Below are 14,338 nucleotides of genomic sequence, written 5' to 3' on the forward strand. Positions count from 1 at the left end.
TTTGATTTTGGTCACATCCGTCGGAAACCTCATCGGTGTTCATGCAATTGTAAATTGAAACACATTCTGCTGAAAACTCAATCAAGGTCGGCCAGTTTGTGGTCCATACTTCCCGTATGGGCAAGTATCTTATGGAAATATCAAATCCAACCACACTCAAAGCCATCTGCATATTACGCTACAATGGGTTATGGCCAATGTGGGGAGCCAAATTCTTTGCATGACATTTCAAAATTCAAAATTACATGCTTATAATGTTTGTTCCATAGAAATGCACGCAAGTGCTTAAACCACATTCAAGTAAAATCAATTTTACCACCAATACAAATATGCTGTGCGAGGGGGGATAATATGGAAGGAACTGCACTAATAAGCAGGCACAACATAAATCTGTGGTTTCCACCAGTTCGTTCTAGATGTTCCATCATATCAAGTTCTCCATTGAAGTGCAATTAAATAATCAAATCAATGAAAATATGAAAAATTTAAAAAATTTTAATTATGTGGAGGTATAGTGTGGGAAGAGAAAATAAACAAGTAGAAAAGTGATTGGTTCGGCCGGCCCGAATATCGTGTACCCACCCCAATTAATTCTGCTAAAAATTTGCACATATTAACTTTATGTATATCTGGATTAGTATTATACATAAAGTCAAATAGCGAGAACGATTTGTATGGGGGCTATATCTTCTATTATATAGAAACTTGCCCGCTCCGCTGCGCCGTCTTTCACTCTCTTCTTTTATCAGAGCCCTATACGGCCACGTTAGGAAATAAGTCCTGTTTGGGGGTGCTGGTACGGCCTTTCAGATATTTCGCGCCAATATTGATATTATATTGGTGCTCTTCTCCCAAATGTCTTTTATTAGAGCCTTATATGCTATGTTAGTTTGTTTGTCTGTATAGGCTCAAAAACAGCTGAACCGATTTTCATAAAATTTTGACAGATGGTAGAGTTTGGGCCGAAGGGGGGCGGACCCTCCCCCGTACCCCAATTTTCAAAAACGCCAGATCTCGGAGATTGGTTCACCGATTTAATTGCAATTTTGTATGCCACCTTATGGTAAGCAAGCAATTGGTATAAAATTTTGGGGTCAAATAACCTGGGGGGACGCCCCATCCCAAAACTCACCCGGACGGACATGTTTACCGATTGGGACAATATGGGTATCAAATGAGAGGTATTTAAGAGTAGAGTGCGAACTTGGTATACAAATTTCGCCCAAAGTGTTCGACGAGGGTCCCACACCCCCAAAAAACCCCCCAACAGGATTCTTTCCCAGCTCTGTAGTAGAGTACAAATCTGACATAAAAATGTATTCCTTGGTGTCTGAGGGGCCTCCCCACCCCCCAAAAACCCCACATATCAATGAGTGCAGTCCGATTCAAGTTTAAGCTAACTGACAAGGGACCTCTTTTTTATAGCCGAGTCCGAACGGCGTGCCGCAGTGCGATACTTCTGTGAGGAGCAGAGGAGTTTTAAATGGCATAGTACCTCATAAATGTTGCCAGCATTGGGAGGGGAAAACTATCGCTGAAAATTTTTTCTGATGGTCTCGCCAGGATTCGAACCCAGGCGTTCAGCCTCATAGGCGGACATGCTAACCTCTTCGCTACGGTGGCCTCCATTATGAACATTATTCTGCTAAAAAGTTTGAATCCTGACAGGGTGACATCCCTGCATCATTCCCATAATGACAGCTATTGCTTCTACTTCGGCGTCCGAGCGTCCGGCAACCATGTTGAGATTTCCACATCGCCACACGTGTCTGGCAACCGTAGATCCCTAACGCTTAACTTAAAAAACCTGAGTCCACTGTGTTAGTCCTACAAAGAGATGAAATAAAAGAGATAGAGAATCGAAAGTAGGGATAAAGTACTTTGAAACAGGTTTGCCATTTTGGGCTTGTCTATCAAATTTGGTAGGTTTTACCTTAAATTTTTAGAGTGTGGTCGGATGGACGGCTCATTTCGATTTTGGTAAATTTTTAGCGAAATTATATTTTTATACCACAACAGGACTGTATTATGTTAGCTCATTGACATACCATATGTGCCGTATTATGGTATGTCAATGAGCCAACATAATACAGTCTGCAGACGGAGATTCAGGCGATCAAGGACTGCGTGAGGTGGTATGATGTTAACGCTAGGACATCGAGTGTGAACATCTTTATGGACAGTAAACTGGCCATCATGGTAATAACAACTAGGCCGTAAATAAAGAACATTCATGGAGTGTAAGAAAGAGATTAACTCCTTCTCTGAGGATGGCACAATCCGCATCGTTTGGGTGTCGGATCATAGCGGAGTAAGGGGGAATGAAAGAGCAGACGATTTGGCAGTGAATACCCGAGGACTGACGTCAATAAACTTGGTTAACCCGAAGTCTTTCGAGTCGACGCAGTCCGAATTAAGGGCGTGATTGACGAACGAAGAGCGAAACGGTCGATGGGACGGCGAAATTCCTATGTGGAGATTTGGATCGTCAGAAAACGAGGCTATTACTGAAAGGAAATAAGAAGGAGGTCAGTATAGCTATTGGTGCTTATGCAAAATCGGTGCGCAAGTGATAGCATGTGTAGGGCATGCGGGAAAAATGATGAGACGTTGAAGCATTTCTTATGTCATTGACTGGTATTCGCTGCTAACAGACACCGGCACTTAGGTGGGAACACTATACCAGACATGAACCAACTTAGGGACGTGACATGGAAAACAATTGAGGATTTTGTAAGTAGCATTAAATGCCTAACTTAGACTTTCTTTTTCGAGGTTACTTCTTAGTATTAGATTTTCTTGCTATTGGAGAGCTAGCAGTGAATTGAATGTTGGAGACCATAGCAGAAGTCATTGTGTAAAATTTCAGCCAATTCGAATAAGAATTGGGTCCTTTAGGGGCTCAAGAAATAAAATAGGGAGATCGTATGTATTAGGCTTAAGACCGACTCAGACCATATTTGACACATATATTGAAGGCCATGGGAGAAGCATTGGTTCGAAAAGTCGAAATCCCAGACGGGTTGAATGACAGCTATATCACGCTATAGACCGATTTTAACCATACTTAGCACAAATGTTGAAAGTAATAACGAAACACGTCATGCCAAATTTCAGTTAAATCGGATAGGAATTGCGCCCTCCAGAGGCTCTTAATTACTTTACTTTAATTGGCTACGACAGAATATTTGTTCCACTAGCCGAACGTAGCATAGTATTCCAAGCGCTTCGATCTTCTGCGCTCATTCTAAAATCTCTGACACCAAGTTTGGAGGAGTCTCCCACAACTTGATCTTTTCATCGGGCTTTTGGTCTTCCCGGTTTGCGTGTACCACCGTGTTTGCCTTCAAAAGACTTCTTTGCTGGAGCTTCTGACAACATGACCTAGCCAACGCAGCCGTTGTATTTTGATGCGTGTAACTATGCTATCGTCGTCATACAGCTCATACCGCTCGTGGTTCATACGTCGCCTATATTCTCCGTTAACGCAAACTGGTCCATATATTTTATGAAGAATCTTTCTCTCAAATACTCCAAGCACTGCCTCATCTGCCCTCTAGAGGCTCAAGAAGTCAAAACCCCAGAACGGTTTATATGACAGTTACATCAGATTATAGACCGTGTTTGGGGTCAAACTAAGGGTTTTGCCTTTCGAAATAAAAAATCAGAGGGAGAATTAGGTTTAAAATTCAATGCTGTTGTAATGGTTTATTGTGTTTGTTGCTCATTTCATTATTTATAAGTAGTAAATCGAATTCAGTCTTTTGTTGTAGGTAAATTTAGATAGACAATTGTACATGTAGCATTAAGTAGTTAATTTCTTTTAGGATGAAGTAGCACAATTTATTCTTAGTTTAAGTGGCGAATTTTACTTTTAGTTTTGGATAGGAAATTTTAACTTTAGCTTTAAGTAGGAAAATTTAATTTTAGAGGGTAAGTAGGTTATTTCACATTTTGATTTTGGGTCTAAGGATATAGGAATTTGTTGATGGTGTGTAGAGTGGCCCGCACTTGTGTTTATTTTTGGTGTCCCGCACTTTGATGGTTTAACCATGTGTTGTGTTGATTTTGGGTCTTCTTGTGGGTTTATGTTGTATCTTAGTGTCTTCTTCACGTCTGAAAACTGAGTTTGTTAATTTTTGTTTCACTGTTTGTAATGTTCTTTTCTTTAACGATTGTTTATATGTATATATGTAAGATCACTTTTTTGCTTTTCACTTCACTTGGGTTCACTTTGAGGGGGAGAGAATACGATGCGCGGGTTTGAGATTTAAAAGCGAGACTGATCTTTTTTTGGTTGTTGCTTGTCACTTGGACCCCGCGAAAACGGTCAACTTTCCAAGCTACAAGCAACAATTCCAGGTAAACAAATATGAAGTCAAGGCGGAATCAGCGATTAAGAACTTACTTCAATGTACCGTTATGCACAGTGGGTCATGTGCATACGTGAACGCATGTCTGCACATGGGTGCACATGACTTCATGTTCAAACGTACTTTGAACATTCTCCCCCTCCAAGTGACGAAGTGACATCTTACCTTTTTAATTTTGGTTTCTTGCCTGTGAGGTGACTGGGCCGACGAACACGTATCCCCAATCTGTCTCCTGGGCGAAGACGGCTCCCAATCCGGGTTGTACAACACCACTCCTCCGGAGGTGGGCGTAGGCATCGGCCCCTACCTCTACATCGATTGGTTCGTTGCCCCTAGGGTCAGCATCTGCCAAAGAAAGGGATCTTAGGCTGCTTGTGGGGTCGGGAATGATGGGATCTGAATAGGGTCGTCGCGGCAAATCCCGGGTCACCACTGCCCGGATGGTATACATGGTCCTCCTCGACGCATGCCTTGACCGAAGTCTTATTGTTGCCAGACGGTGCCCTCTGCGCTCTCTCGTTGGTATCCCCAGGCGAGTTACTGTGGCTGCCGCGATTCGGGTGATGGTCGATGCCTGGCACAAAAGTACCCGTACCCCAGCCCAATCGTCCGGCTCCTCGGGTGCCAATTCCACCATCGCCGTGGGTACAAAAACAGTGGCCCGGCTGTAAGGTATCTCGACCGGGGGAGGGCCTTGGACGATGGGCATCTGGTTGGCTGGTTCGATTGCAAGTTGCCGTGGGTTGGCAATCTCCATTGGGGGCGGGCTGTAGCTGCCGTATGTCTTCCTAAGCTGTGGGGCTCCATGCAGCATTGTGTGATGGCGGTAGTCGCATGTTCGGCAGGCAGTGACCACGGGGCAGTCTGGGGCCAGATGGCTGCGCGCCAGACAGTTCCGACAGTAACTCCGTCTCTCAACTGTCTCGTATCTCTGATACGGTGTCATTTGCCGGAACCGCGGGCATGACCGTATGGCGTGGTCCTCCTGGCAGAGGCCACAGGCATACTGCCAAGATGCGGGGCGATACCTGGGTTCCCGTGGGTCGAAGCGAGGGCGTGTGGGTCTGGCGGGTCGTGGGGACTCTGGGCGAGGTAAATATCCGGCCATTATCTGTAACCAAAATCTCGTGAGTACCGTGTTTTGATGTGATTATGAATTGCTAGGGGTGTCTGAGAATAATTTGACAATCTTAGTTATGGGTCGACTGACTATGCCATTGGAAGTTCGAATATCTACAACTCGAGTGTTCTGATCAACACCGGGGTATGTTTTAAAAACTCGTCCTAACTTCCACTCGGTGGGATATCTCTCATCCCTGATGACAACTAAATCATTGACCTGTATGTTATCTTGCTGATACTTCCATTTGTATCTACGGTGAAGCTCATTTAAGTACTCTGACTTCCACCTCTGACAAAAGTTTTGGGATATAATCTTTAATCTCTTCCACCGATTTGCAAGCGTTATGTCCTCCTCTGAGATGTCGGGTTCTGCCGGGGTCAAAAGGGAAGAGCCTATAAGGAAGTGAGCTGGGGTCAAGGGTGCTAAATCGTTAGGGTCTTCAGAAGCTGGACTAAGGGGTCGTGAATTGAGGCAGGCCTCGATACGTGCCAATATGGTTGACAGTTCTTCGAACGTGAAGTTCATTTTGGGCATAGACTTCTTAAGGTGTATCTTGAATGATTTAACTCCTGCCTCCCACAATCCCCCCATATGGGGAGCTCCTGGAGGAATAAATTTCCACTCTAAATTCTGATGAGCATGTTGCTGAATGGCGCTGCTCTGTAAACTTTTCATAAACTCTTTCTGATCTTTCTTGAGCATTTCTGCTGCGCCTATAAAATTCTTTCCATTGTCGGAATATATCTTTTCTGGGCACCCTCTCCTTCCTATGAAACGAGCTAATGCCGCCAGAAATGATTGAGTCGATAAATCACTTGTTGCTTCTAAGTGGATGGCTTTTGTCGCAAAACAAACAAATATGCAGATATAACCCTTGGTTATTAAACACGCTCGTGCTGTTAAGCTTTTGATTCCGAAGGGTCCTGCAAAATCTACCCCTGTATTCGTAAAGGGTCTGGATAAAGTAGTACGCTCGGGTGGAAGAGATGACATAATTTGGGTCTGAGTCTTTAATCGATATAGGGTACAAACTCTGCAATTGTGTATAACTTTCTTGATCAACTGTTTCAATCTGAATATCCAAAACTCCGTACGGATGAGCCGGGTCATAAGTTGATTGCCTCCGTGCATTGAGACTTTATGAACAAATTCCACTAGAAGGAGTGCAAATCGCGAATCATATGGGATTAAGATTGGATGACGTTCGCTGTACGTCAAAGCTGGCGATTGAACTAAACGACCATTGGATCTAATTACTCCTTTTCTATCTATGAAGGGGTTGAATGGTAAAAGACTACTTCTAGGTGAAAGCCTTTTCTTTTGGGTCAAAGAACTGTATTCCTCAACGAAGTAATGTTTCTGAGTTGCCACTATAAGACGCATCTTTGTGTCTATGAGCTCTGGGCTGGTTATTTCTTGCGATGAAATTTTAAGTGAGGATCTAGTTGAACCTGTGTTACGCCAGAACCTAACTGCGTAAGACAAAACACGATATGCTCTAGCTAAAGACGAAAATCGAGTCAAAGGGTCATCAAAAGTGCCTGTTGCGAATACTTTAACTTGTTTTGCTTCAAGATTAGTGTCTGTATTAACTCGGTCTTGCGGCCACTGATCATGCGGCAATTTGAGCCACTGGGGTCCCGTCCACCATAAATTATGAGATATTAAGTCGTCAGGAGAACAGCCACGACTTGCTACATCTGCAGGATTATATTCTGAGTCAACATGTTTCCAATTCTCACCACCGACGTTCTCTAATATCTCTGAAACCCTGTTACCAACGAAAGCGCTCCATGAGCATGGTGGCTTTTGTAGCCAGGCTAGAACGATTGTAGAGTCGGTCCAGAAATGGGTCGTAAACTTTGATAATCGAAGCTTAGGCACAATGGCATTTGCTAACCTTGACAACATAACTGCACCGCATAATTCTAACCTTGGCAGAGAGATTTTCTTAACTGGGGCTACTCGGGTCTTGGCTGCTAGAAGAAAAGTGTCTACAGTTTTATCGATGTGTTCAACGCGTATATAAATTGTGGCTGCATATGCGCTTTCTGACGCGTCGCAGAATCCATGTATCTCCACAATACTAGCAGGTGTAAACCGAACCCATCTTGGTATCGATACAGTGTCTATAGAATGGCTGCCTCTCACAAAGTTATTCCAGTTCATTTGAGTCACTGGCTTCAACGAGTCATCCCATTCTACCTTATCTAGCCAAACCTGCTGCATGATTAACTTGGCTACAACAATTACTGGCGCTAACCATCCACATGGGTCGAAAAACTTTGCTATCGTTGATAATACTTCTCGCTTGGTGCTCATTTGCCTTTCTTCAACTGTAGGGGCCGTAAAAGTGAAATTATCACCTGATATATTCCAACGAATTCCTAGGGTCTTTGTCGAAGAAGCTTCGGAAATATTTAACCAATCTATTGGAAGAAGCATGTCTTCATTTAAATCCTTTAACAAACGTGTGTCATTTGACGCCCATTTTCTTAGCCTGAAACCAGCTGATTCTAATGCGGAGGCTAATTCTTTCCTAGCTGCTGTAGCTTCTTCTATGGAGTGTCCGCCCGCTAATACATCATCGACATATAAATTTTCTTTAATAATTCTTGATCCTAACGGATGAGAATCTTTCACGTCTTCTGCTAACTGGAGAAGGGTCCTAATCGCTAAAAATGGGGCGCAATTTATGCCGAAGGTAACAGTTAAGAGTTCGTAATCCTCAATTGGGTGGTTTTCTGATTTGCGAAAGAGGATCCTTTGAAATGCTGTTTGATTGGGGTCTACTAAGATCTGACGATACATCTTTGTCACGTCTGCATTGAAGACGTATTTAAAAAATCTCCAGTTCAACACTTGTACGACAAGGTCTTGCTGAAGTATGGGTCCTGTATGTAAGATATCATTAAGACTTTTCTTGTTTGATGTTGGGCTAGATGCGTTAAAAACCACTCTAAGTTTTGTGGTAACCCTATCTGGTTTGATAACTGCATGGTGAGGTAAGTAGTAGTGAGGGGTCTTGTATACGCTGTTTGGGTCTACCTTCCTCATGTGTCCTAATTCCAAATACTCTAATATGGCTGCATCATAATGTGCTTTAATATCTGGGGTCTTAGACAACTTTTTCTCCATTCTATGAAACTGTGCCAATGCGATGTTCCTAGATGAACCGATCTCTGAACAGCTTTTAAAAGGTAAAGTTACGATATATCTCCCCGCCTCATTACGTCGTGTTGTATTTTTGTAATTATTTTCGCAATAAATATCTTCTGCTGACCTCAAAACCTTTTTTGGGGTCTCTTCCACCTCCCAAAAGCGAGTGATTATCTTTTCTAATGATGATGCACTATAAAGTGTGATTTGTCTGTCGGATTTAGGGTCTTCCGTAATGGGTCCTCCTATGATCCACCCAAAAACGGTGTCCTGCGCTAAAAGTGATCCACAGGATTTCATAGTACCGCCTTTTGTGTATATAAGGGGTCCAATATCTAATCCGATTAACATGTCCACGGGTCGACTTTCAAAGAATCGAGGGTCCGCGAGACTAAGGTGTGCAAAATCTCCAAATTGATTTTGCCTTAAATCGTGTGTTGGTAAATGAGAAGGTAGGGTCTTTAAGACTGGTGCCCAAACCTCCAGCTCAAAACTAGGATTTACTCGTGAGCAAAGATTGAAGACGCAAGCTTTTGTCGATGTTTCAGAAACTGCGTCGCTTAAACCTGTGACGTGAATTAAATTCTTAACTGTTGGAAGTTGTAGTTTGTTTCTAATTTTCTCTGAAATGAAAGTTGATTGTGACCCAGGATCGATGATTGCCCTGGCATCATATCTATGTCCTCTAGATTTGATTTGAACTATTGCTGTGAACAAAAGTGTCTCTTTGGGTTGCGGAGTGGGTCTGATTTCCTGAAGTGTCAAAGTCGTTGAACAAGGTGCTTCTAAACAAGGTGTGGACTGTATATTTGGCGATACCGATGGTTGTACTAGGGTGGTTAAAGCGGCAGCACTGGTACTAGGGCGTGCGTATTCGCTAACCGGTTGAGCTAGGGTGGTAGGATCAGTAGCACTGGTGCTAGGTCGTGCTTCCTGTCTACCGGGTTGAACTAAAGTGTTGAGAGCGGCAGCACTTGTGCTGGGTCGTGCTCCGTCTCGTTGGAGTGTGCCTGTTGTAGGGTACTGGGTCTGGTTGCCTTTATGTATCAAACTGTGGTGTCGTTGACTACATTCCCTACAACTAAAACGACTTTTACACTCCCTGACTCCATGATCCGAAGAAAGGCAGTTATAGCAAAGATGACTGGTCTTAACAATGTTTATTCGATCGTTGATCGACCTTTCTAGAAATTGAGGACATTCTCGCAAAGAATGATTGGATTTACAAAGTTGACAAACCGGTTTGTTATTCTGAGCATTATAGTGTGATTGTGTGTTGTTGCTGGGTCTTGAGCCCGTGTTCTTGAAATTGGGATTTACATTTGTTTGAAAACTATTAACTCGCTTTTCCCGCTTATCGTACTCCGATCTGGGTTGATTATATCTCGAATATTGTGGCTTGATATTGCCGACTGATTCTAGGGTCTTGAATTTATGGGTCAAAAATACATCTAGTTGATTCCACGATGGAAGAGACGAACAATCTGCTAGGCTGCTTTCGAATTCTTCTAAAAATATTCTTGGTAGTTTGGTTGACACAAGATAAACTAAGATTGGGTCCCATCCCCCCGTTTCTACTTCAAGGGTCTGTAAAGTTTGGGTACAACTACCTATAGTGCGCTGTAATTTCTGGATTGTTGACGCGTTATCAACGGAAACCGAAGGTAAATTAAAAAGAGCTCGCAATTGCTCATTTACCTGCATGCGTTTATTTTCGTACCTATGAACGAGATTTCTCCACGCTATGTCGAAACCCTCATGGGTCAGTGGAACATTGGAAATTATTTCGCGGGCTTCTCCTGCTGTTTTCTGGGTTAAGTGAAACAACTTCTCGACTTTACTTAATTTTGAATTGTTAATGTAAATTGCTGAAAATAAGTCCCTAAAGGTAGGCCATTCGCGATATCCCCCTTTAAAAACATCTGTGTCACAGGGCGGCAATCTTAGAGCTGGTGAAAAATCATTAGTGTCTCGCTGTTGGGTCATCGATATTCTCTCCTGTTTTTCTTGATCTTGTTGCTCGTTAAGGGCCAAAATTTCTCCGTTAAGAGAGCTTAAACACCGTTTATAAGTTTCTAGTGCCTGTTTGTAGCTATTTCGAAGCTTAGTTTTATCTATAGGTGTCTCATCCTTTTCCGGAATGCGATCCCTACAATCTAAGTATGCCTTCTTGATTTGATCCCATAAAGAATTGAGTTCTACCCGCGTGATTTCTAACGAATGTATATTATCATCCGACTTAGCCGCGGAGTAAACGGTCTCAAAATCCACTAAATCATCCACACAGTTTACAAATCTTTCGCGTAAATTCTTATCCATTTTGTAATTGGCTTGTATATGTTTTAAATAGGGTCAAAAAACTATAAAACCAAGGAAAATTTTACAACAAAATGTCCTAAAAAAAAAACTGGTTATTTGTAGAAATCAAATCTATTTCAAAAAAACCTAATGCGAGAAAAAAAATGTGTGTCTTGATGATGGGTCAAATATCTAAGGGTCAAACCTGAAACTTTTTACAAAATTCGTAATAAATGTTTTATCTGGGTCACTAGAAAAAAAAAACAGGTTAATATTTCTGATGATATCGATTATACAATAGCCGCAAAAAATTGTAAGAAAAATTTTCCTTTCAAATCGCAATACACCAGCAATTTAATTCCGCTCGAATTAAAGTTGCAAAAAAAAAAAATTTATTTTTCTCCAAAAAAAAATTAAACTTTCACTTTTCAAAATTTGGCATACAGAACTAGATGATTCTTTACAATAATACTGCTTTGACTCGTTGGGTCAATTTGCTTTCTGTATAAAAAACAACAAAGGATTGCACAAACAACCACAGTCCTTTCCGACCGTTTCCACTTAAATTTGTGCAATAGAATGAAGTTTTAAAATTTCGAAGACAAATGAGGCCAGCACGCAATATTATTTTCGTTATTTCTCACACAAAAACAATTCTTGATAAAAAAAACTTCTTCTTTTCTAAAAGCACTTCGATTTTTCTTAGACACTTTTCCTTTTCTTTATAAAAAATTTCAACAAAAAATCTCGTGGATGTCTGTCCCGAAAATCCTACACACTGCCTTGAAAGTAGGGTCTGCTATATTGGGTCAAATTCACTTGGATCAAATTAATTTGGGTCAAAATTAATTGGGTCAAAATTTATCAGACAACCGAATTAGCGATTCATAATCAGAAAACGATCAAAAACAATATTAAAGTACGCTGGGTAAATGTATGAACTTTTCCTTTTTTGAAAAAAAGGTTATGTATGACGTAATACCCAAGCGCACTTTAATAGAAAAACAAAATGGTACTCACTTTGAAGCTTCTTTTTTGATGTGTGTGTATGTGTGTGTGTGTAGGTGGGCGCTTGGCTTGGGTCCAGAATTGTGTGTTGGCGCCTTTTGCAATTTTTGTAGCTTTGTGTCGTTAGAGTCTTGGATTTTGTTGTTTTAGTGTTTTTGATTTGATGAAGTTTTGGGAATTTAACCGTTGTAGCGGGTTTTTCCGTTTTTATCCCAGAGCGTAGATTTTTTGTTTTTGTGTTTTTACACGGAACACACGAATTTGATTTTGTTGGGGTTTTTTGAAAATGCACAATATTTTATGTTTGATAGAAAAAGAAAGAATTAGTTTGGGATAAAATTTACAAATTTATCGAGCAACCCATAATTCTGTTTTAACACTCTAATTTGTTTTTTAAGTTAAAATACTGAAAAATTTATGATTTTTAGAGAAAAAAAATTTTTCAAAATATGTAGAAAAAAATTAACATAAATTTTGGGTTGGACGATAAATTGTTAAATTTTTCAATTTTTTAGCTCTTTTTTTTCAATTTAACACAAAGAAACTTCTTTAAACAATTTAAAAATTTTTTGATTTTTATAATTTTTTTTGAAATTCCACTTTTTTCCACTTCTGTTCCACTGTGCGGGTCACTTTACGTTTTTTGGGTCTTTTGCACACTTCTTTTTTGATTTACCACAACTTCTAATGATTTTGGGGTCAATTTTTTGCACATTAAAATTTAATTAATTATTTTTATTTTTACACGGGTCACCCTGTTAATTTAATTAGTTTTTGTTTTATTTGAGTCTTTATGTACTTTAATTGTCACTTTGCAATTTGGTTATTATTTTCTTTTGTTATTTCGTTTTGATCTTCATTTGGTTGGAATATTTTATCAAATTTTCAATAAAATAAATGCCACAACCAAACGAAGAACACTGAGAGCCGCTATATATTTTTTAATTTGTGATTTGTGTATTATTTTGTTTTTAATAAATTGCCAAAACTGATCTTTTATGTGTTTTGATATTTTTGTGTTGGCCGTCCGTCCATACGTGTATGTATGTACGGTTGTGTGTAACCAACCCTTTTTTCGCACTTTTCTCTATTTCATTTGCTTTTAATTGTTGGGTCACTGCACTTTTGTTGTTGCGAATTTTTTTGTGTTTCGGTCACTGGGTCTTTTGAAATGAAAATGAATTATTTTTGGGCACAAAACAGAAAAATTTTTTTTGATTTTTGGTTTTTTAATTATTTAAAAAAACCACTTATCCGGCTCGAAGGACCAAGTGTTTGGGGTCAAACTAAGGGTTTTGCCTTTCGAAATAAAAAATCAGAGGGAGAATTAGGTTTAAAATTCAATGCTGTTGTAATGGTTTATTGTGTTTGTTGCTCATTTCATTATTTATAAGTAGTAAATCGAATTCAGTCTTTTGTTGTAGGTAAATTTAGATAGACAATTGTACATGTAGCATTAAGTAGTTAATTTCTTTTAGGATGAAGTAGCACAATTTATTCTTAGTTTAAGTGGCGAATTTTACTTTTAGTTTTGGATAGGAAATTTTAACTTTAGCTTTAAGTAGGAAAATTTAATTTTAGAGGGTAAGTAGGTTATTTCACATTTTGATTTTGGGTCTAAGGATATAGGAATTTGTTGATGGTGTGTAGAGTGGCCCGCACTTGTGTTTATTTTTGGTGTCCCGCACTTTGATGGTTTAACCATGTGTTGTGTTGATTTTGGGTCTTCTTGTGGGTTTATGTTGTATCTTAGTGTCTTCTTCACGTCTGAAAACTGAGTTTGTTAATTTTTGTTTCACTGTTTGTAATGTTCTTTTCTTTAACGATTGTTTATATGTATATATGTAAGATCACTTTTTTGCTTTTCACTTCACTTGGGTTCACTTTGAGGGGGAGAGAATACGATGCGCGGGTTTGAGATTTAAAAGCGAGACTGATCTTTTTTTGGTTGTTGCTTGTCACTTGGACCCCGCGAAAACGGTCAACTTTCCAAGCTACAAGCAACAATTCCAGGTAAACAAATATGAAGTCAAGGCGGAATCAGCGATTAAGAACTTACTTCAATGTACCGTTATGCACAGTGGGTCATGTGCATACGTGAACGCATGTCTGCACATGGGTGCACATGACTTCATGTTCAAACGTACTTTGAACAGACCGCTTTGAACCATACTAAGCACAGTTATTTGAAGTCATAACGAAACACGTCATACCAAATTTCGGTCAAATCGGATAGGAATTGCGCCCTCTAGAGGCTCAAGAAGTCAAAACCCCAGAACGGTTTATATGACAGCTATAACAGATTATAGACCGCTTTGAACCATACCTAGCACTGTTATTTGAAGTCATAACCAAACACGTCATGACAAATTTCACC

The 14,338-nt window shown here is 40.3% G+C and overlaps 1 protein-coding gene across 6 annotated transcripts; it reads right to left on the reverse strand.

Moving 5' to 3' along the window:
* Window positions 1–3,867: 3,867 nt before the first annotated feature.
* LOC131995552 (uncharacterized) lies at window positions 3,868–14,082 on the reverse strand. 6 transcript variants are annotated; one of them, XM_059364298.1, is made up of 4 exons: window positions 13,030–13,168; window positions 12,638–12,759; window positions 11,974–12,091; window positions 3,868–5,484 (listed from the first exon to the last, which is right to left on the reverse strand). In XM_059364298.1, exon 4 carries the CDS (start codon window positions 5,479–5,481, stop codon window positions 4,543–4,545), a length of 939 nt encoding a protein of 312 aa, XP_059220281.1. In that variant the 5' UTR covers window positions 5,482–5,484; window positions 11,974–12,091; window positions 12,638–12,759; window positions 13,030–13,168; the 3' UTR covers window positions 3,868–4,542. The 6 variants fall into 6 exon arrangements, with proteins under 6 accessions (XP_059220281.1, XP_059220283.1, XP_059220284.1 ...); XM_059364300.1 differs by having other exon boundaries at window positions 3,868–4,116; window positions 4,539–5,484; window positions 12,638–13,168; XM_059364301.1 differs by having other exon boundaries at window positions 3,868–4,166; window positions 4,539–5,484; window positions 12,638–13,168.
* Window positions 14,083–14,338: the final 256 nt, after the last annotated feature.

Source organism: Stomoxys calcitrans, chromosome 3 (assembly GCF_963082655.1).
Source record: "Stomoxys calcitrans chromosome 3, idStoCalc2.1, whole genome shotgun sequence".
NCBI lineage: Eukaryota > Metazoa > Arthropoda > Insecta > Diptera > Muscidae > Stomoxys > Stomoxys calcitrans.

Bases quoted from the DNA above. Each gene is read 5' to 3' on its own strand.
- LOC131995552 (XM_059364299.1), bottom strand. From the start codon at position 5,481: ATGGCCGGATATTTACCTCGCCCAGAGTCCCCACGACCCGCCAGACCC.